The sequence below is a fragment of the Heloderma suspectum genome, chromosome 5, assembly GCF_057233095.1.
Source record: "Heloderma suspectum isolate Gila_16-S chromosome 5, 16-S_ref, whole genome shotgun sequence".
NCBI lineage: Eukaryota > Metazoa > Chordata > Lepidosauria > Squamata > Helodermatidae > Heloderma > Heloderma suspectum.
In genome coordinates, this window is record NC_139462.1 from 32,515,531 (window position 1) to 32,538,121 (window position 22,591).

General features: G+C 44.9%; 1 protein-coding gene across 1 annotated transcript; it reads right to left on the reverse strand.

Moving 5' to 3' along the window:
- Positions 1–1,465: 1,465 nt before the first annotated feature.
- Positions 1,466–22,003, reverse strand: LOC146343741 (alcohol dehydrogenase 1B). The gene is made up of 9 exons (XM_084855703.1): positions 21,943–22,003; positions 18,967–19,068; positions 16,741–16,879; positions 12,910–12,997; positions 12,578–12,797; positions 11,712–11,975; positions 9,577–9,712; positions 7,338–7,476; positions 1,466–4,093 (listed from the first exon to the last, which is right to left on the reverse strand). Exons 1-9 carry the CDS (start codon positions 21,958–21,960, stop codon positions 4,069–4,071), a joined length of 1,131 nt encoding a protein of 376 aa, XP_084711829.1. The 5' UTR covers positions 21,961–22,003; the 3' UTR covers positions 1,466–4,068.
- Positions 22,004–22,591: the final 588 nt, after the last annotated feature.

The following is a 22,591-nucleotide window of genomic DNA, read 5'->3' on the forward strand; positions in this document are numbered from 1 at the left end:
GCTATTAAATGCTCTTGCTTGTGCACCCTAAGATTATTAGAGAATAGCCGTTGCTGGGTTAAGAGACAGTGGTCTCCTAACCCCAACAATCCATGGGTTGTCGTTACATGCAAACTGGGCCTGGAAGTTGTGTGGTGGTCACCAAAACCAGCCACCCCACATCTTGTGTCCTTCTCCCTGATAGTAATATAAAATGTGTGATGTGTCACATCTCACATCCCCAAGTTACCTCACCCTTGCTCTGCTTCATTGGTGGCTATTTGTTGGGGTGGGGAAACTCAAGGTGAAAGATGTTTCGCAGCATGCCTTTAGTGTGCCAAAGAACTAGATGCAAAATGGAAGTGTCAAGCAGGCAGGAGGCACTTTGCTTTGTTGCTCCCACACGGCCCTGACCATCCATGGGTTAATTAATTATGTGCAACTGGGTCATGGTGTCTATTTATATACCTAGAGAGCAAGTTAGCTTCTTACTTTGGGAACTTGTTTCTGCATTTTCCTTCCAAGCTCCTGAAGAAGGGGGATTTTTAATGTAGCAGAAAGCTACATTAATGGATTCTACCATTACTCATCCTTTATGGTTTGCCTAGGGGAGAAGGCTGGAGGAAAATTCTGAGAGTGCCTTGGACTGCAAGAAGATCAAACCAGTCCATACTCCAGGAAATAAAGCCAGACTGCTCACTTGAGGGAAGGATATTAAAAGCAAAACTGAAGTACTTTGGCCACATCATGAGAAGACAGGAGACCCTGGAGAAGATGCTGATGCTAGGGAAAGTGGAAGGCCAAAGGAAGAGGGGCCGACCAAGGGCAAGGTGGATGGATGATATTCTGGAGGTGATGGACTTGACCTTGGGGGAGCTGGGGGTGGCGACGGCCGGCAGGAAGCTCTGGCGTGGGCTAGTCCATGAAGTCAGGAAGAGTCGGAAGCAACTGATGGAATAAACATCAACAACAAGGGGAGAAGAAAAGCCAAACTGCATGTTACATGCAAGGGAAATGGTAGCCTGGTGGCCCTTTACTTAAAAAAAACAAACCTTCAGGAGCTGGTGATTGAGAGAGGGGAAACTGGAGGCACACTTAACCCTTACCCTTCCCAGTTACCGCCTCTCAAAGCATTTTTTCAAGGGTGGAGAGGAAGGAGTCAGCTTCTGTTAGCTAAATTTCTGTAACATGTAGTTTAGCCTGACGACTTGGCGACTGCTCTGCAGCTGCAACTGAAGCTATCAGACACGATCTTTGCAAATAGTCAAAATGCTTTAAAGACAACACATGCACGTGCGTAGACATGGCTGGGTTTGTTTGTTTTTAAATCAACTTCTGGTTCCTCTTACTACTTTTCAGAGTGGGGGAGATGGGATGCAAGACAGGTCTCCAGAACCATGTTTCCTCAGACAAGAAAAGTTTAAATACATTTGTTTTCCCCCAAATTATTATTATTGCAGGTTGGAGTAACAGGACTTTTTCCTTTGAGGGAAGGCACTACATGTCCCAGGTTTATTATGTACTTGGGTTGGGGTGCCCAAAAGAAATAGTTCACATTCTGAGCTGACATGCCTAAATGATAACATCTACACTGCAAAGCAGTATCATATTTTTTAAAGACAGTTACAAGGTTGAAGTTGAATGCCTCAAAAGACCTAAGCTTTAAGCTAAACTGGTAAGCTAAACTGTTCATGCAAACGTTTTCTGCCAGAGGTTGGGGTGATGGCCACCATCTTAGATGGCTTTAAAAGAGGACTGAACACATTAACGGAGAAAACGTCTATCAGTGGTTGTAAGCTATGATGCTTAAGAGAAACTGACATGCTCAGAGGCAATATGCCATTATATCAGTTGCTTGGGAGGTCTATTGCCTTCGTGCCCTGCTTACGTGCTTCCTGGAGGCATCTAGTTGGCCGCTGGGGTAAACAAAAAGATGGAACTTTTAGTCTGATTATAGGGGTGTGTGACATCACTGGTTTAATCGTGCCCAAAATGCCTGTAGGTGAATAATCAACACTAATCCTTCCAATTTTGTCCTGACATATTTGCATGACACTACTGTGCCACATTTACGATGCTGCCACTGCCACAGTAGAGGCAACACAGTACTGCCAATAATTCCCCTGGTTGCGCCAGCTTACAACAAAGCTTTGTTACAAGTGATTATGTACTGTCCTTTTGCAGCAGTCATTGTGCTTCCAGACTGGCCATTTCTTTGCTGGCACAAAGTGGTGCCATTTTGGATCTAAAAATAAATAAATAAATCTCCCAAATGCTTGATTGGACTTGGAAGGCCTGCAGCAAAATACCATGGAACTACCCTTTGATATAAATCCCATGGAGTCGGAATGATCCTTTAAATGCACTTTTTTAAAAGCCTCAAAAATCCCTGCTTCTTTTTGTCCTTTTACATCAGGGGTGCAGAGCTTCAGGCCAAATCCAACCCTGTAGGTTCTCTGACTGCTTGTCATGTGGTAGTTTCAGGTTTTCCCCACATTCTAAAACTTTGAAATGTCTCTCCTGAAGGTTAGTGACTAGCAGTAAGAGGTTTAAGCAAAAATACGTTGGTATTTTTGAAGCTTTGGCCTTGCCCTTTTTTGCCTCCCCCCCACCCTGCCCAAGTTTCTCTGAATTCAGGCTGAAAGTGGTTCAACACACCTGTTATAAATGCTCTCCTGAGTGGTAAGTCAGATAAAAAATGGTAGAGCCCTGAATGCTCTCCAATTATAATGTTTTAATGGCATGAAGCTGTGGTTGTACCTCTCTGTCACTATGTCAGGCCGTACCTCTTCCAAGGAGCTCAGGGTGGGATACCTGGTTCTCTTCTCAATTTTATCTCCACAACAACTCTGAGAGGTGGGTTAGGCTGGGAGAGTGTGACTAGCCCAAGGTCAACCAGTGGATTTCTTTTGCAGGCTACATTAAATCAGGGCCACATGAAACTAGGTCGGCCACAGCATATGGCTATCAGGCCACAAATCTCTGATCCCTGTTCTAGTGGGACACTAATTTTATGGGACAAAGTAGCCCTCTTCAGGTGTTCACTTCTGAACAAGCAAAGAAGCTTCCAGATTGCATGGGATAGCTCTGCCTCCCTCAGTGATACTACATACGCCAGTAATGCTCCTGAGCTGAAGTGTAATTGGCTGAGTCTGAAAGGGGGCCACCTCCACTGTGCACAGTGTTTCCAACACAGAGATGGAGACCTTGGCCAATCAAGGTTTGGAAGCAGGCTATTGAATGGGTTGCTGCAGTCTGGGGCACAGTTGAGATTGTGTGTAGCCTGATTCTCACGATGGACACTGCTCAGTTTAGAAGATAATAATCATATTCTTCCCATGGTAGTTGTGAGGAGGAATCTGATAACAATTTGTAATGCATTGTGTATACACTGAAAGAGTTACATTTTCTTATATGCTAACAAGTGAAACACGTTTCATGTAGGACTCACACAAGTTGTTTTTGACCATTCAATAATCAATTATATTTCTTCATTTGATTTAAATGTTCAAAGTTGCAGGGAGAAAAAAAGATGTGAGTGCTATATGGCCACTGAGAAAACTTATTTTTAACCACTGCCAATATTTCCTTTCAAAATATACATAGCTAAATCCCAAAATTACAGTTGCTTTTATTAATTGACTTCAGGAAATCTTCATAGTTCATGCATCCCCAAGAAAACTGAGTATCTTATTTTTATTTGACACCAAATTTTTCTGTAGAGTTATTTCAACATATCGCCCAACCTGGTGCCCTCCAGATGGAAAGGACTACAACTTCCATCATCCACACCAGCATGGCCAATGGCCTCCAATGTACTTGACTACAACTCCCATTGTGCCCAGCCAGCATGTTATATATAGGACTGCAGCCTAATGCCCCTCCCCAGACAATGGTTCAATTTCAAAATACATTATGATTGTTGTTGTTGCCTCAGTCAATCTCTGTCAATACTGAAAGCTTCAGTCACAAGTCAAGGTGTATCCTGTATTTCTTCTTCTGTTATACATGGAGAAAAATGTGTCTTGGAATAAACCTATGAGCTGATACTCAGCTGGCAAAACATATTTTTCCTCTCCACCAGGGACTTTAGAATAACAGGACACTGCGAATGCTGAAATATTAGAAGACAATTTAAATTTAAGGGTGACAAAATGTGTTCTGCTTATCAAAGTTATTGGGTTGGATCCAGACTTAGTCATACTTCAAGTGGACCCATAGAAATCAATGGGACTTGTCAGTCACGACTAAGTCCCACTGATTTCAATGGGTCAGCTTGGAAGTATGACTGAGTCTGGATCTGACCCAATATTTTTATCAATAGGTTAATATTTCAGAAGATTTAGAGTCCTCACTGGAAATAACAAAGTGAAAAAAAGAAACAGAAAAGAATGGTCAAATTCTGTCAAGATTATGCACTTCTAAAGTGCTAGTTATTTCAATGGACAAGTTGAGAATACCACGCATTGAAATAAATGAAATTTAAAATGGCATAACTTTTCCTGGATCATGCCCAATGCTTTCACTCTGATCTAACATAAATAGTAGAAAATGTCTTCGTTTCATATGCATCACTCTCCAGCCTATTTGTGCTCTTATGGTTTTTATAAGGACTGCTTAAAGCCTCAAATTAATTATGCCCAGGATTAGAACTGACAATGAATGGAAGGTGTTAACTGATTAATTCAGGGGTGGATAACAGGCAGACTGCAGACCACATGTGGCCCCCAGAGACGGCCCGTGTGACCCGTTGTGGGTACCCTGCCCCCAACCCTCCCTGCACATGCCCCTGCTACACAGGCCATGCTGTTTGGTCAGCTAGCAGGAGCCCAATTCTTCTGGGAAACAGGTGTGCTAGGAGGACTCTACTCAAGCAGCTGTTTTCCAGCTGAACTGATTCTGGTGGAAAATGGGCTGTGTGGGGAGGACTCTCCCCACACACCCTGTTTGGAAGCAGAATCAGGCCACCACCAACTTGCTAAACAGCTATTTAGCAGGCTGGTGGTGCAGATTTTGCTGGGAAATGGGCATGCAAGGAGAGTAATGTCTGCGCACCCATTTCCCAGCAGAATCAGCTGATCAAAGATAAGTGAATGTATTAATTGAGTAATTAATCATATATTTGTCAGTTAATGCATTCACATACCTTTGAGGGTGCTGAAGAAAAGGGCTATTTCTCTTAACAAATCACTCATTGCTAGAAGGAAAATGATTCAAGGTTTTGTTGAGCAGTCAATTAACTTACTCAAATAAAGTTTGTATTGTCATCAGTCTGAGCTGAAAGCAAATGACAACTGTAGCAATGGAAGATAATAGACTAGCATACTTAGGGCGCAATCCTGTGGCCACTAGTCAGCGGCTAGACAGCCATAGGATAGGTCGGTTCCAGGGAACCGACCTCCACCCCCTCCCAAGCTACCTCGTAGGCAGCACAGAACTGCCCCGTGCTTGGAAGAGGAGCGCGGAGTGGTAAAAACGGGGCATTCCTGGGGGCATGCCGGGGCGGGGAGGGCAGAAGTACCGTTCCGACGCTTCCTATTCGTTGGCTGGCATCCGACGCCCCCTGCTCCACCTTCCCATGGCTAGACAGCTGAAATCAGCGGTCTAGCCGCAAATGCAGGGCGGCTGAAGTACGGAAGGGACGATCCCCTCCACACTGCTCCTACCCTGCATTGGAAAGGTGGTGGCCTCCGAGTTCGGAATCGGCCGCCTATCCTCCATGAGTAGTTCATAGAGGGAAAAAGTGGGATACTTGAGCCTTTATAGAAAGATGCAATCCAGTGACAAGCGTATAAAGCTGATTTATAAAAAACACACACAACATAATGAAAAGCACGTTCACTTCTGTTCATAAATTATGCAATTGCAGGAAGCTGAATACAAAGGTGTGTGCATTACGAAGAGAAAAGTCAAGGAGAGAGTTCATGAATGTAATATTCATTGCTCTGTCCAAAATGGATTTATAAATGAATTGTTGCTTTGTCTAATGGGATGGTGATAAAATACCATCAACTGTCTTGGCAGGCTGGCCCCCAGTTTGCATCCACCGCAATGCAAGTGGGGGCAGTGTTGTGTCCAGCTCCAGGGATGAGGAGGCATTAGTGCTCTGCCAAAATCTGTCCTCCAATTTCCTGACAGTTTTCTCTCCCCATGAAAGAGGCTCCCATTGTTCTGCCTCATTCAGAATGTTTTATAATGTATTTTTGTGGTGTTTTTGAGTTTACCTAATCACAGCTAGCCTCTCAGGCTGCCTGCACGTCCTGATCTGAAAAAGCCCTATGGGAGGAATTACCTCACGGTGCCTTGAACTGGGCTTTAATTGCAGTGTAGGAGGCTGATGAGGCTACAAGCTGCCACAGAGATGATTGTACAATGAAAAACAGGACACTTGTGCTCACTCCTCGGCCACCTCCTGAGTAGGGGAAGCCCAAGAAACCCAAACCTAACCCATGAGAATTTCTCCTAAATTTCTTCACCGTTGAATTTCTTTTTGAAAGCAATTTCTCTGCTATCAAACTGAATGAGAATGGTCGAAAAAAGTGTGGGAGAAATTTTTGGCACAGAACTAGATTCAATATTAGAATGTAGCCATAGCCATGCTAATTTGATGTTGGTCACAGATTAATGTAGCTACAAAAAAAATTAGACCTACTATTGAGTCCATGTTTTATAGATGAAAGAGGTAAGTTATTCCCCTTACATTACAGAATTCAGTTGGTTTTATACCAGCTTAACTGTCTCCCCCACAGACTCCTGGAAATCATAGTTTGGTGAGGGCGCTAATAATTTTCTGTAAGCATTCTGTAGAGCTCCACCACCACCACCAATCTAACTGTGAAACTCCCGTTCCTAGCATTCCTTAAGAAGAAGCCCTGACTGTTAAATTAGTTTAAAATCTGTACACGCCTAATCCAATTCATTATCTTCTGAACCACACCTAGGGTCAAACTACACATCGCATTAGTTATGTAGTGTGTATCTGAGCCTTATCTTTCTTTTTACTCTAGAGTATGTGTGTGCGGCCCTGATTTGGATCAGGACCATCACACTCCATGATTAAACCTCCCCCCGCTGCAAGCTGTTTCTCAGAATCCTTCCCTGCAAAAGCAGTTATCTTTTTTTAACCTCTGCATGGGAGGGGAACATGGAATTTTGAGAAGCAAATGACTTGGTGAGGGGGGAGGTTTAATCCTCTCCTCATGGTGCATCTATCTGAATTAGGGCCACATGCACCTATTCTGGAGTAAAAAGAAAGATAAGGCTCAGCGACACCCTGCATAATTAATGTTATGTGTAGTTCTATCATACCCATTTTCAGCTGTGTGTAGGATGACTATTCAGAAAGAGGAAATGTTTACCTTTTTCCTGATTGGAGCAGTTCAAAGCCGTCATTGATTTTATCAAAAGGCAAAATGTGAGTAATTAATGGATCTAGAGTGAACTTTTTCGCCATGAAATCTGAAACCAACCTAGGGACAGAATCTTTGCTTTTCCAGCCTGTAAATAAGAAAGAGCACAGTTAGGAGGGCATGGTACTCAAATTACAATGCCATAAAAAGGTGATATGTTGGTTAAAGGTCTGGCTGTCCCACAGATTTTCTAGCCTGAATCAGTCTTGCACAATACAGTTGGGCTGGATATTGGGAGAGATCCACTGGTCCTGGAAAGACGGAGTTGGGGTGCGGGAGGGGGGAATATTACCTTATATTTGTACAGTTATTACAGCCTTTTTCACTATATCAGCAGTGGGGAACCTCTGGCTTGCTAGACCTCCCTCTCTAGTCCACCAAGGCCCCAAACAGGCCCCTCCCCAAAGTCCCACCCCTCAAAGGGTGAGGGGGAAGTTAGCTCATTGAGTGGCCTCTGCCTCAAGGTGTCTGGAGGGCTTTCGAGCAGCAGTTCCCAAAGCCTTCCTTTGCTCTTCCCGATCGGAAAGGCGAGGGGCAAGAGAAGCCTGATCTGTCGAGTTCCTCTCCATGCAATGAGAAAAGGGGTAGGGACCCATCATACCTGTTCTGCGTAAAGCTCTATGTACATGGATGGTGCTATAGAAATACATACATACCAGGGCCGGCCCATTGTATGAGGCTAAGGACAAGATGGTGCCCCGTGCCATTTTGTGTACAAAAGCTGACTGGCCCAGCAGTTGAATCTTTCTACAATGTTGGTGATGGAACAGTGGTCTCCACCACACCTGAAGGCAGCAGGCTAGCTTAGGGGGCGCAAGGCAGGTTGGGTGACCCACAACTTTCTCCTCTAACACTTTGCTGTCACTTCCCAGCATCTGCCACCTGAGGCAACTGCCTCACTTTGCTTAATGTTAGGGCCGGCCCTGATACATACATACATACATTAGTAGTACTAGTAGTAGTACAATAACGTGCCTACATGGAGAGGTTACAGATACCAACAATGATCCCATTCATTGCATTTACGTCATGCGGGAGATCTATGACTGCATCTCCCAACTTCTTTAAAAATGTAAAAACAGCTACAAGAGAGGGGACTGGGATGTTTTCCCATTCCACATTTCTTCCTGATGCTGGTATTAGCCCCATGTTGTGTGTGTGTGTGTGTGTGGGGGGGGAGACAACATAGGCACCTGCCTTTTTTTCCTCCTGCAAGGCTAATAGCAGCTTGGGGGAACGGTCTTAATCAGAACACGGGGAGCCATAGCTCAGTAGTACATCATATGTTTTGCATACAGACTGTCTCAGGTTCAATCCCAGCATCTCCAGGTAGGACTGGAAAAACTGCCTGCACCCTGGAAAGCTGCTGCCAGTCAGTTTCAACAATACCGGGCTAGATGGACCAATCATCTGATTCAGTATAGGGCAGCTCCCAATGTTCTCAGATGTGTTCAACTGCACATCTGGCCATGCTGGCTAGGAATGATGGGAGTTGCAGTCCAACTCATCACCAGATTGAGGAGGGCTGGGTTAAAGACTTCTTCAAGGAGCACAGCTTTTCTGGATCCACTTTTTCTGCATCCCTGCAGCTCTTTTCAGTTTCTAAAAAATGTCAGGGGAATCCAATCATGTACTGTCTCCAACAAGAATCTGTTTTGGCTTTTTCTTGCTGACAAATTAACATTTTGCCAACAGTTCAGAACCCTAATTGGAACTCAAACATTTTCAGAATTCGCATTTGCTATTAGATTTTGAGGGATACGTTTTAACCACTGGTTTCAATGGGAGCAATACTCTGCTGGCTGGTGAGTCCTGCTTTACTATGCCTGGAACATTATGAGAGGAATCATGGCGAATTTCCTCTCAAGGATCCCTCGAGTAGGTTACTGGGCTTCTGGGTAACGAAAGAGCTGGGGTCTGACTCTGTGACAAGGCCAGAGGATCTAGTACAGTAATGATGACAGAGCATTAGAAATGATGTCTATGTAGCGGAATTCAGCTATCTGTGTAGTGTTGAGATGGCTGAAAATTTGGTGCAATGCCACTCCAACGTGGACTGTTCTTGATCCTCCTCACCCCCTGCTGCAAGCGATCTGATTGGAATGGTGCATATTGGGCTTCCCATAAGCAAAACCGAAATAATAAATAAATGCATTTAGCCGCCGATCAATATAAAATAGGGCCATACCTCCAAATACAGATCCTTTCCAATTGCGGCCTGTGAAGAGAAGTGCTGGGGCAAAGGTAATCTGAGATGCTGAAGGGGGTACTCCCACAATCACGCTGGTTCCATAGTTCCTCTGGCAGGAAGCTAAAGCAGCAGCCTGTAGTAAATCCAAAGTCACACACTTGAATCAAGCCAAGGAGAATATTTGCCAAGCCCACCATGACATGCTTTGCTTTGAAGAGTCAGGCCTCTTCTCTTATAGTTTTACTGTAGAAAGTAGATTGAAAGCAATAAAAAAAAAACCCCACCCCAAATCCTACAGCAAGGGGTAGGCAACCTTTTTGGGCTGTGGGCACATTTGGCAATTTGATAAATGTCCTGGGCACCAGCACAAAATGGCTGCCATGGGAGGCATGGCAAAAGTCAAGCAACCTTGCCAAAAGACTTAATACAAGGCAGAGGTGGCATCTGAGCCCCCAAACACTGAACAACTCCCAGTTTCCAGCACCAACAGAAACCTATTTCACAGTGATCCTAGTTGCTGGTAAGAAAATGTGTTTTCTTAGGAGTAGAAAAGGAGCAGGACATCTTTAGGGCATGCCAAGAATGGTATCTAGGGGCGTGTTGGTGATTGTGGGCACCATGTTGCCTACTCCTGTCCTATAGTGATAATAGGCCTGAATCCTAAGATAAGTTAATTTAAGGAAATTTATGTCCTGGCCCTTTTTCCTTCTGGAGCTACTTGTACCCCCCACATCTCTCTGTACTGTTGGAACAGTACAGTACCCTCTGTAATAATGTGGGACAGGCTGCTGGAAGAGGGAAGAATTACCTCTCATCTCTCCGAACATCCCCCACATTGTTCAGCCCCTCCCCCGACTCTCAAGAACGATTTTTCGGTGGGTGCAGATGGCTACAAGGGGAGGAGGAGCTGGGAAACCTTCCTTCCATGAACTTCCTTAAGTTAACTTATCTTAGGATCCAAGCCACTGAGCTTTTCTACACTAGGCTGTTAATCTGCTGTATCTACTTTTGGTTTCATCGCAGAATTGAGATCCGAGCACTACACTGGGAGCATTTCCTTTCCTGCTTTTCCACTACACAACCTCTAGATGCCGCTGTGGTATAGCAGAATAGTGGCAATACACAGGTGAAAAAAGAGATTTCTTTCACTTTCATAATTAAATGGCACATTTTCCCTGCTCTAAAAAAACTCGCTAAAAGCGAAACCGGCAGTTCACAATTTCATCTGACGAACCCATAAACATCCATGAGTAGGGAATGACGGGTGCAAGATAAATGCCTTGTTAGAAAAGCGCACTGTTTTGACTAACGGATGGAGGAAGAAAAAATCTGGATGCATTTGCATGAAGGGGAGCCATGTTCCCACAGAACCCTTCTGAGCCCACTTGCTAAGGGCAAAGTTCTTTTCTGTCAGGGTTGGCAGCCTAGAGGTAAGCAAGGTGGTAGTCAGCAGAGGTTCACTTAGGGATCCAGGCAGTTTGTGAGCAACATCTTAGCACTAAGTGAGGACTATTGTGTTTTTAATTTGTTTGTTTTTATGCTATGTTTTAATTAAGATTTTGTTTTAATTCAGGTTTATGGTTAGCAGCCTTGAGTGCCATCCTTTGGCAGAAAAGAGAGATATACATTAATGAATGAATAAATAATACAATAAATAAATCCAATGAAGGAGCCAGTTGTATAAAGTGAGAAGGGACCCCATTGCTTCCTCAGATCACATGATCTCCTGCTAGGCTTGATGGCTTTTTAGCCGCTAAGGCGGTAAATAATGCTAATAACAAATAAATAAATACATAAATAGGCTGAATGTTACCATCCACCCTCTGGCCATCTCTACTGGTGGGATTACAGTGCAGCACAGATGAGGCCAGCAATTTCCTCTGCTTGCAAGCTGCCCGGGTGGTGCAAGAAATATGGTGGCCAGGCCCTACTTCTAGAGTCCCTAGTTGAAAACTCCTGGCACCTTCTGCTATCTCAAATACCCCAAAGCTCCTGCTGCAAAAGATTATTGGAACAATCTGGAGAAAAGCAGGAACCAGAGAAGGACTGGCTCTTCTTCAGTAATGGAGATTTTGTTCCCCCACCCATCTTTTCTCAGGGCTGTCACTACAATGCTATCTTCATGCTCATACCATGGTGTCTGTGTGCCCAATCACTTCGAACGAATAGTCTACGCCTTCACCATCCGTCAGGTCAAAGAGCACCTCATTGATGGGCTTCTTGAAATCCAGAGGGTTGACGCATTCAGTGGCTCCCATCTCTCTAGCCTTGGGGAATTTATCCTTGTTGATGTCGACCCCAATGATTCGGGAAGCTCCAGCAGCTTTACAGCCCATGATGGCCGACAGGCCGACTCCTCCCAAGCCGAAGACGGCACAGGTAGAACCAGGTTCCACCTACGTCAACATAAAAATAATAAGATTTGGAGAATCTTAGCAATGTACATTAATGCCATTGCAAAATAAGTATCCATCTTTCCAGTTTAACCAACTATTGATGACTCTGACTATTTTATCTGGGTTTTGTCCTGATTGTTTTATGTTATCAGTTGAACCTTGGGAATTCTTGAGATTCAGAGGTAGGATATAAAAATGTAAGCTACCTAACTAAGGGTGCAGTCCTATGCATGTTGAGACCAAAAAAAAAAGGCCTACAATTCCAGCATTCCCCAGCCAGCCCATGCTGGCTGGGGAATGCTGGGAGTTGTAGGCCTTTTTTCTGTCTAAACCTGCATCGAATCGCACACTAATTAACAAACAACTATGTTATGCAGCACATTTATACCTGTAAACTGTACATTTTTTTTGGTGTGTACTATATACTGTAAACTGTCCATTGTGGAACAGTTATGCAAATAAAGAAAACATTATGGAAATCAAACCATCCTGAGCCAACATTTGTCAAGACACTGTCATAAGTGGTAGGTCTTAGACACGTAATAAGGGCATCCCACAAATCCCCAAGGCTGCAGGTCAGCCACCTATGCTCTAATTCTTGCCTTTGCAGAATTGATAGCAGCACCGTAGCCAGTAGAAAATCCACAGCCAATCAGGCACACTTTTTCAGGAGGAGCTGCGGGATCAATTTTGGCCAAGGAATCTTCGTCTACCACGGTGTATTCCGTGAATGTGCTGGTGCCGACAAAATTGTGAATGGGCTTTCCATTGTAAGTGAACCTGGAGGTGCCATCGTGCATTAATCCAGTAGGTATGCCAAGGCTGAAAAAGATGGAAGGGGAAATCAGACCCTTGTTTGCGGTTCTCACCAGGACAAGAAAAATGACAATATGAGTCCCTTTTAATGCTGTTACAAATAAGCACAGAAACTCACTCGGTCTTGTCACACAGGTTGCCTTTGGGGTGTAAACAAGTCCTGCACACCCCACACTGCGGCACAAAGAGTGGAATGACTTTGTCTCCTGGGAATTACAAAAAAGACTAGTGTCAGCCTGTCTGAAGGTTCCAACAGGCTAGTAATATGACAGTGGGCACTAGTAAAATGCAAAGATTTCTACAACAATTACCATGCCCAGTTGAAGTAAGTCCTAGAGATAATTCAGCCTTCCCTAACTGGGTGTGCTCCTGATGTCTTGGACTACAACTCCCATAATCCCTGAGCATCTCACCCAATGGCCATGCTGACTGGCGATATTGGGACATGTAATCCAACACATCCGGAGGGCACCTGAGATGGGAGACCCATTCCCGATCCATCTGACTAGCTTGCTTCTCTTCTTTGAACAAGTGTATCTGATGGAGCGGGAATGGGTCTTCCATCTCAAGTGGTGCCCCACATCTGACTAGCTTGTTTCTCTTCTTTGAACAAATGTGTCTGTGACTCACCTGAGCAAGAGATGAAACAGCAGCTATAGGGACAGACCTCACTCAGCAACAGATGAGTGTTCTCATCTGTGTATCTCATCTGAGTGTTCTGGGCTTCAAGAATTAATTTATATGGGTTATGGTCCCTGAAACCTGTCTCAAGCCAAATAACACAAAGTTGGTACAACAAAATATATATTTATTGCTCAAACAGTATTAAAGAATAACAGATCATAGAATCATAGAGTAGTAGGGTTGGAAGGGGCCTACAAGGCCATCGAGTCCAACCCCCTGCTCAGTGCAGGAATCCAAGTCAGAGCATCCCTGACAGATGGCTGTCCAGCTCCAGCCTCGTCTTGAACGCCTCCAGTGTGGGAGATCTTTGCAATGATGAAACAAGCAAAACACATTACTTCTTACAATGCAATTAGTATGACTACAAGCATAACAGAAAGAGTGGCTGTTTCTCAGTAAAATTAAAGTTTGACTGCTCTCAACCAACAAAGCAGTCATCATTAAAATCTTATAGTTACCTATCTGGCAGGCATGGTTTGCAGAGCTTAGGTAATCATAGCTTCTCATTCCTGGGATCTCTCTGGGCAATCAGATCAAACACTTGCTTTTTATAGTCCCTATGTTGATGACCTCATCCTAAGTTTCAGACCTGGGGGGTGTCTCCATGAGCAATTTCCTCTGAGCTGGCTGTGTTTGGAGGTCATTAAGGATATATGACGTTGTGGCCATCCAGCAGCCACCCTGGAGCTTATCAGGAAAAACCAGATTTCCTGAGACTGCTTAAAGTCCGATTCTTTTCCTCAATTTGGGTTTTCCCTGGTATAGTTGCTGTGGGCCCCAACCCCCGCATTGACCTCGGGTATGCTAGCCCTGCCCAGGGGTGTGCTCTTCACCATGACCCTGGTCAAGGGGTGTTTCCTGTGTGTTTCCCTGTCTCTGCACAAACCAATCAGTGTCTACTTAGTAGTAACTCCCATTGTGGTCAATAAGGCTTCTCCCCTGAATGCCCACATCAGAATTTACAGAGATTCCCCTCAACTGAAATGGCACAGTTTAAAGCCCAAATTCCCTAAGTGCGGTAAAGCACAACCTTGAGACTCCAATTCTCCATTGTTTGGTTTATTGCCTTAGGAACTAACTACTTCAACCCTTTGTTATAGAGATCCTGCGCAGTATTGGGTTACAACGGGGGCTGGTTTCCTGTCTTTGTGTTTACTGCTCTCTTTCTCATAACAGACCCATTAGTGTCTCCTCAGAAGTAACTCCCATTGTGCTGAATGAGGCTTGCCCTCTGAATGCCCACATCAGAATTTACAGAGATCCCCCTGAATTGAATTCAGACTTTAAAGCACTGAGTCCCTGAAGCCTGCAAAGCACATGGGCTGGTTTATTGCCTTAGGAAGTTACTACTTCACACCTTCATTATAGAGATCCTGCAGTTAGAAAGGAGGATGGTTTCCCATCCTTGTGTCCCCCTCCTCTTTCCCACCACAAGCATATGTGTGTCCACCTGGAAGTAACTCCCATTGTGCCCAATGAGACCTGCTCCTGAAATGCAGGTGCATCTGGAGTTTCAGGGGAAAGGAGAAAGCGGGGAAGGGGGGGAAACCTCTCTTATGGGTTGAGCAGCCCCTGCCAGTCAGCTAATGTTCACTCCAACTTGTGGCAAGCTTTTTTGCCCCATTTCCAAGAATATTTTCCAATACTCACAGCTATCTCACAACCCACACAGAACCAATCATCTATTACTAATCACAGTTACCATACACAGATTATTATGCATAGCACTCTTACGAAATACAGTCAGTTGTTATCAACAATACAAGTTACCTTCATACTTGGTGACATACCCGGTTGAATGGATTGTGATGGAGTCAACCAGAACAGAATTCACCACTTTGATGGGATACCTGATCACAGATCTCAACTATATTGTTTAGTTTGGCCCTTGGATTAAACAGTGGAGAGTGAAACCGGTTCTTTGCTTCTCTTGGTTGCCCCATACTACATTCCAGGTACTATTCCTGTTTGTTGAGATGCATACACAGCTTGGGACCCCAGTACCTAATGGAGCGCCTCTTCCTATATGTACCTATGTCTGCTTTTGGACTCTTGCATGCCCGTGCTTTTCTTGTGAGTAGGCACACTTCCAAACTCTTCCTATGATGTTGGGTGCAGAAAGACATGTTTTGCACATAGAAAGCACCAGGTTTAATCCCTGTTGCTAGCTGCTACATAAAAGGTTTCAGAAAGATTTCTGTCTGAAATCCTAGAGTTCTACCCTAAGTCAGCCTATCCATGATTTAAGAAGAGGGGCTGTTCGACTGAGACTGGGCCAGTTCCAATGTTCAAAAGACGTGCAAGTGATTGTGTGCTGCTGTTTTAACGTGTAACTTGAGGGCATGAATCTCGACTGCAAAATAATCTACTCAGCTCCAATTTAGGGTTGCCAATCTCACATTTCAACGATTCTGGCACCTGGCAGTGCCAAGGGGTGAAACCAAGAACAGATGTGCTGGTGGAGCTTAGCAAACTCCAGCAGGAGTGGAACTTACAGTGAAAATGTCCTGTGGATGATGCTGGAAGGAATAGTGGCCTTTGCCTGTGCTTGCACTGTAGCAGGGGTTGAAGGAGCTGTGCAGAAAGTGAGTGGGAAAGCAATCCCCAGAGCATGGTGACTGTTACGCTGCTCTGCTGCCAACCCTTCTGCTTTTGCTCAGTGGGGCTGTTATGGAGGAACACTTTCACAAACACTGGGGCCTCTCATGCAGCGAGCACCGGCCAGGCTTGACCACCTGGCTCCTTAGGGTAGAATCGGAGGTCATGTGAGCAAAAGTCTGCTCGTGCAACAGGATTTCTCCCTCTCTCCTGCTTCCTGCAGTCCCCCATGCCCCCGCAAATCTGCTCTGGAGGATCCCCCAACCCATTGGTGCAGATGTTGAGGGTGAGCTAGGGGCTCCCCCCTGCCCCTGTTTCACCGACAGAAGTCATTCCATCAGCGGAAAAACCTTCACTGGATTCCACCCTTAGTGTGTATGCAAGGGCTACATAGTTTGCACATGTGCAGTGAAAAATGCTGATGCTGGCTCTTACTCAAGACATTCTGGCTTTACTTAAACATTTCTAGCAACCAGTCCCACATACTTGCATTTACATAATTCTAGTGACAGGCACAGAGCCACCACTGCCACCCAAAAAAAGAACCTGGCTAGGGCATTCTCCCCCCGCCCCACCCCCGGCAGTTGGCTATCCTAGTTTCATTTGATCATTACTGACAAAAGTTGTGTTTTGATATTTTCTTGTTGCACTCTGTGCTTTGCCATACCTGGTTTGACACTGGTAACTCCTTCCCCGATACTCTCCACAACACCAGCTGCTTCATGACCAAGAATAATGGGGAAATTGGTCTGCAGTGCACCACTCAGTACGTGGTCATCTGAGCGACAGATTCCAGAAGCCAAAATCTGGAATAAACGTGAAAGATGGCTCACTATGGACAATTGATTCAGGTTTAGAAGTCTGGTGCAATTGCGTTCTTTATTAAGGAAGTTCTATTCTTTAGCATCGCTTTTCAGGTGGATTTACAAACAGAATGATTAAAAACAACAAAATATACAAAAATGCAATCAAAACATACAAAAAACTAGTTAAAAGCACTTTAAAATCAGATCTAAAAGACCTTCAAAAGTCCTTTCAAAAAGCCTGGGAGAATAAAAAGATATTTACCTGGCACTGAAAAGTTAACAGCATAAGTGCCAGGCATGTCTCACTGGAGAAAAGATTTCCAGAGATGAGGCAACACAATGGAAAAATGCCCTCTCCTCAGCCACCATCCACCTCACCTCGGGCTGTTGTGGTAGTAGGTGTTACTTCTAGTACCTGGGCCCCAAACCATGTAGGGCTTTGTGGGTAAGCGCCAGCACCTTGAATGGAGCTCAGCAATGACCCGGAAGCAAGCTGAGTTCTTTCAATACCAATGAGATATGTTCTCAACAGCTGGCCTCAGTCATACTCTAGCTGCCAAGTCACACCACCCTGCATCCTCCCATCCCGCAGTTATCTCCGACCTGAGATTGGAGATAACAGTGGGAATAGGGGTACAGGGTGGCCAGACTCTACTTTGCCCGCCCTACCTCATTCCGGAAGGGGAAAGGATGGGCAAAGCATCTGAGTCCCCTTCACCCCTCTGTCGGAGAAGCAAAGGGGATCTGGCTGCTCCTGCTTCGCCCATTCCGTTTCCTTCCCCCATTCCGGGAAGGAGGCGGGGAGGCCCAAGGCAGAGCTGAGCTGTCCTAGTCCCCGGCACTTGGGCCAGAGAGCAGATGATGTCAACTGCATTATCTACCACTGCTGAAACCACTTGGGAGCCTTTCCTGACATGTGTGTGTGTCTCACCCGCCCCCACCCCCAGTCAAGTGGTGCCACTATGCACTGGACTTGGGTGGAGGCCTTTCCCCCACAGCTAATTGGCTAATTGTTCCTGCATTTTCCTCTCCCCACTCCCAACACTTTACAGCTGACAAGCAGCAGGTTTCCTGGCACCCCACCTCTGAAACTTTCTCCAGTACCCCAGATCACAGTAGCCAGCTCTCTGCTAAAGCAACCAACAAGGCAAAGCTAGATAGCCTCTGCTGAAAGTGAGCAGGTACTGCAAGGAGAGGGGGGGGGGCATTTGAAGTGATTGGGAGCTGCCAGTGATGGACACTGTAGTAAGCTGTGGGTGTGGGGGGCCCCAAAGCGCCTGAGGGGTGGGGCCTATTGCAGGCAGCGTGCCCAGGGCCTCCAAAAACCTGGATCCAGGCATATGAACGATCTGATATCCCTAGAACCACTCCCAGCCACACCCACCACTGAAATTACACGTTTTAAGAGTTCCCTGGGAAGAGGCAATGATTGTTAAACCATTTAAAGTCTGTGGCATAAATATGCCCTAAAAACTCACACAACGGTTATCCCAGTGACTGAGGAGTGTGGAGTGTGAATCTGAAGTCCATCTGCATATTATATTTGATATCTAAGACCTAGCCCTTCCCCCTGAATTTGGCTGCCCCCTGAATCTCACCTAAAAGCTAGTACCAACTTTTGGGGGAAGGCTTTCATGGTGCTGTAGTTAAGAGTTTCTATGAAGAAAAAAAGCTTCAAAGTACACGTGAGCTGAGCATACTGTCAAGTCACATTTCAGGGGATATTAGAGGGAATGTAATAACAAGAAATAATACCCTTCTTGTAGAAATACGGCCAAGCAATTCAAATTTGGATCAAAGTGTTCACCAGATGGCAATCTGTCTTTCAGGCAGTCACTGTTATCCAAAGTTCTCTATGTGTTCAGATGTTAACAGAGAAATCCTGAAGAACCCAGTCTACAAGGTCATTCTTGTGTGGATCTCTTTCACCTTTCACCAGTAAAATGAATAGGGAAGCCATCCCAGGTGAGGGTGTTTCAGCATGCATCAGAGCTCTCGCTCCATGAAAATATTGCTGGTTTGAGGTGAATGAGGGCAGCAGCTACTAATCATCTGCATTCGTACAGTTTTTGGTTTGTGTCTTTTACCTTAATGCGAATTTCATGTGCTTTTGGTGGGGCCACTTCTATTTCCACAATGCTGAATGGTTTCTTAGGTTCCCAGATTACAGCTGCTTTGCATTTGATGACCTGTGGAAATAATAGACCACGAGATAGTAGCTCTAACATGTTAATACTGTTGGCCACCAATAAGCTACCGGGCCAAGTTCAAGGTGTTGTTGTTAACATACGAAGTCCTAAACAACTTGGGACCAGGTTACCTAAGAGACAGTCTCACTCCTTGGGCATATTTGTTGTTGTTGTTGTTGTTTATTCATTCAGTCGTTTCCGACTCTTTGTGACTCCATGGACCAGCCCACGCCACAGCTTCCTGTCAGTTGTCACCACCCCCAGCTCCCCCAAGGTCGAGCCCGTCACCTCCAGAATATCATCCATCCACCTTGCCCTTGGTCGGCCCCTCTTCCTTTGGCCTTCCACTTTCCCTAGCATCAGCATCTTCTCCAGGGTCTCCTGTCTTCTCATTATGTGGCCAAAGTACTTCAGTTTTGCCTTTAATATCATTCCCTCAAGTGAGCAGTCTGGCTTTATTTCCTGGAGTATGGACTGGTTTGATCTTCTTGCAGTCCAAGGCACTCTCAGAATTTTCCTCCAGCATATCTACACCAGCCTAAAATCCTACATTTAAAATGGGGCTTTCTGCTTCCATTTTAAATGCAGGATCACAACGACTCCTTTTTTCACCCTCTTCCTTCTCCCCCTCCCCTTTTCCCCTCCTTCTCCCCGTATTGGTGTCTTCCATTATCTTTCATTGATCTCGCTCCACTTCTTGCCACTTTTCCTCTTTTCACAGAGGGAACTCAAGCGGAACACAGCAGGAGTACTTTGACAGCTCATTATCTGTGATCTATTTAAAAATGGAACAAAGGGCATTTAGTGCAGGAGATGCCCTGGAGGGTCACAACGTCATGTAAAGAGCCCACAAACCTCCATGAAGGAGCCATCTCAATCGCAGGATGAAAGTTCCGCGTGACGAAAGCCCTTATCTCAGCCTTCCCCAACTGGGTACCCTCCGGATGTTTCGGATGACAACTCCCAGCATTCTTGGCCATTGTCTGGGGCTGATGAGGTTGAAGTCCAAACCATCTTCAAGGCACTTGGTTGGGGAAGCTTGCCTAATGTCCCTGCTTGATCTCTGCGATCATTAGAGGGTGCGCTTCTGCGAGAGCCACATGCTCCGGAGGATCGCCTCAGGAACACTTGTACAAGAGCATTTAGTGCTGCAACGTCTGCACTTCGGAACTCTTTACCAATTGATATTAAACAAGCCCCCAACAGTTCTGATGTTCAGACGTCTTCTTAAAACTCATCTCTTTCCAGAGTCTTTCCCTGAAGTGTGGCCCAGCCAGCTATGATTTGTAGCACACTGTGGCGTGTGTGTTTATTGTTGATGAATTGTATTGTGAGAACATAAGAAGAGTCCTGCTGGATCAGACCAAGGGTCCATCTAGACCAGCATTCTGTTCACACAGTGGCCAACCAGCTGTCAACCAGGAACCCACAAGCAGGGCATGAGTGCAACAGCACCCCCCACCCATGTTCCCCAGCAACTGGTGTACATAGGCTCACTGTCTCTGGTACTGGGGGGGGGGGAGCACATAGCCATCAAGACAAGTAGCCACTGATAGGCTTTTCCTCCAGGAATTTATCCAACCCCCTTTTAAAGCCATCCAAAGTGGTGGCCATCACTATGTCGTGTGGTAGCAAATTCCATAGTTTGACTATGCACTGTGTGAAGAAGTACTTCCTTTTATCTGTCCTGAATCTCCCACCACTCAGCTTCATAGGATGACCCCATTGGGTTCTAGTATTATGAGAGAGGGAGATTGTGCTGTTCTTATTGCTTTGTTATGGTTGTTTTATGCCATTGTATTTTCTGTTCACTGCTTTGATACTTTTGTGGAAAGCGATAAATAAATCTGAATAATAAAAACAAACTAACAAATAAATATATGCATGTTTACTCTGAAGTATGATGTTTGTTCTTTTTCTTTCTCCCTCCCTCCCTCTCTTTCTTTTTCTTTCTTTATTTCCTTCCTTTCATTTATATACTGCCCCTTAAAGCTCTCAGGGTGGCTTACAATGGGGCTTACTCCCTAGTAAGGCTGTTTAGGATCATGACCAAAACAAGCTGCTGACAGATACCCTGATTTTCTACTCACAAAGTATTTTTCACACCTGTAGTCTGAATTGGTACCATCCATTCTACCACGTTGGGATTTGCTGTTCCACTTCATTTCCACTCCATTCTGCTGTGTGCTCAGCCCAGACTATAAGAAGCCATTCATAATAAAAGCTTGAGGGCGCTTCCAGACAGAGGGTGTCTATTTCTACAGTCAGAAGGCATTGTGTAGCTATTCTGCCTTTTCTTCCTTAATGGATCTTTTCCGGTAAGGAAAGAAAAGACGCAAGGAGCCTTGGAAAAACAATGGAGGGCTACAAATGGAAGACGATGACATCTGAATCCCCTGTAAAATTCTGTGAATGAGGCAGGGTAATTATACAATCAAAGCTTCATCTGGAAGCACTCTGAGTCCTTCAGTATTAGAAGAAGGATTTCCACCTTTTTGAAATTTGCGTGTTTTAATCAAAAGAGAAAGGCCACAGGCCAAAGAATCAGGCGGTAAGTTCAACATACTTGGGGATAAGTGGAGGTTTCAGATGTGTGTTTCCTGGGTAGCAACCCCAGTCCCTCCTCAAGTCCGTGCCACATCGCTAATGACTTTTTGAATGATGGGAGTTTCAAAGGTACTAATGTGGTATCAAGGTGTGCTGTTCATGAAAGAAAGCAACAACAACACAGAAGCAATGTTCTCAGAACTCAAACCTCAAGGAATTCTTTGCTCCTCACTAAATGCAGTAGTGCAAAAATAGGTCTATTTTTATATTTAGGTGCCACACATCTCTGGGAAGAATAAGCAGTGGTCAAAGAAGAAGTCTACTTACTTTCCCCGTAGTACTCATGGTGATAGATAGACTCTGTAATGTATTTGACTCTCTGTGGTTCAGTGCTTCTAGCCTGTTCTCCTAGATATGCAAAGGTTCCCCCTGAAAGCAGATGTGCAAACATTTGTCTTGTCTTCCAGCCAAGTATAAGATTTCCAAAGTCCCACCCTAAAAAACATAGCCACTCCCCTACTGCCGCTTCTTTCCCTCCTGTAGTTTAATTACACGTAATGATTAGAACTGGGTTTTTGTCTGTCATGAAATGCATCTTAGATTGAGCTGGAAAAAGTACGTTGATCTTGTGACATTAAGGAAACTACACCCTTGCAGTAAAGTTGGGAACTGAATTGTAGAGAGGCAATTAAATCCAGAGTTCATCGTGTCTAGTAAAGGGAAGGACAGTGTTTGCCAGATAAGTAATGTTTTTTTTCAGAGACAATAAGCACACCAATGGGTGAAGGCAAAAGGGAGTTTATTGAGCAAGAACAGGCCAATAAAGCAATAAAGCAAAACAATACAAAATAAGAGTAGCAGCGCGAAGAAATTACAAAGCAAGACTATAATGCTTACAACCCTCCGATGCTGGAAGTCCCTTTCAGCAGCAAGTGCATCCCAAGAATTGCCCTGGTTTTGACACAGCACTTTTGCG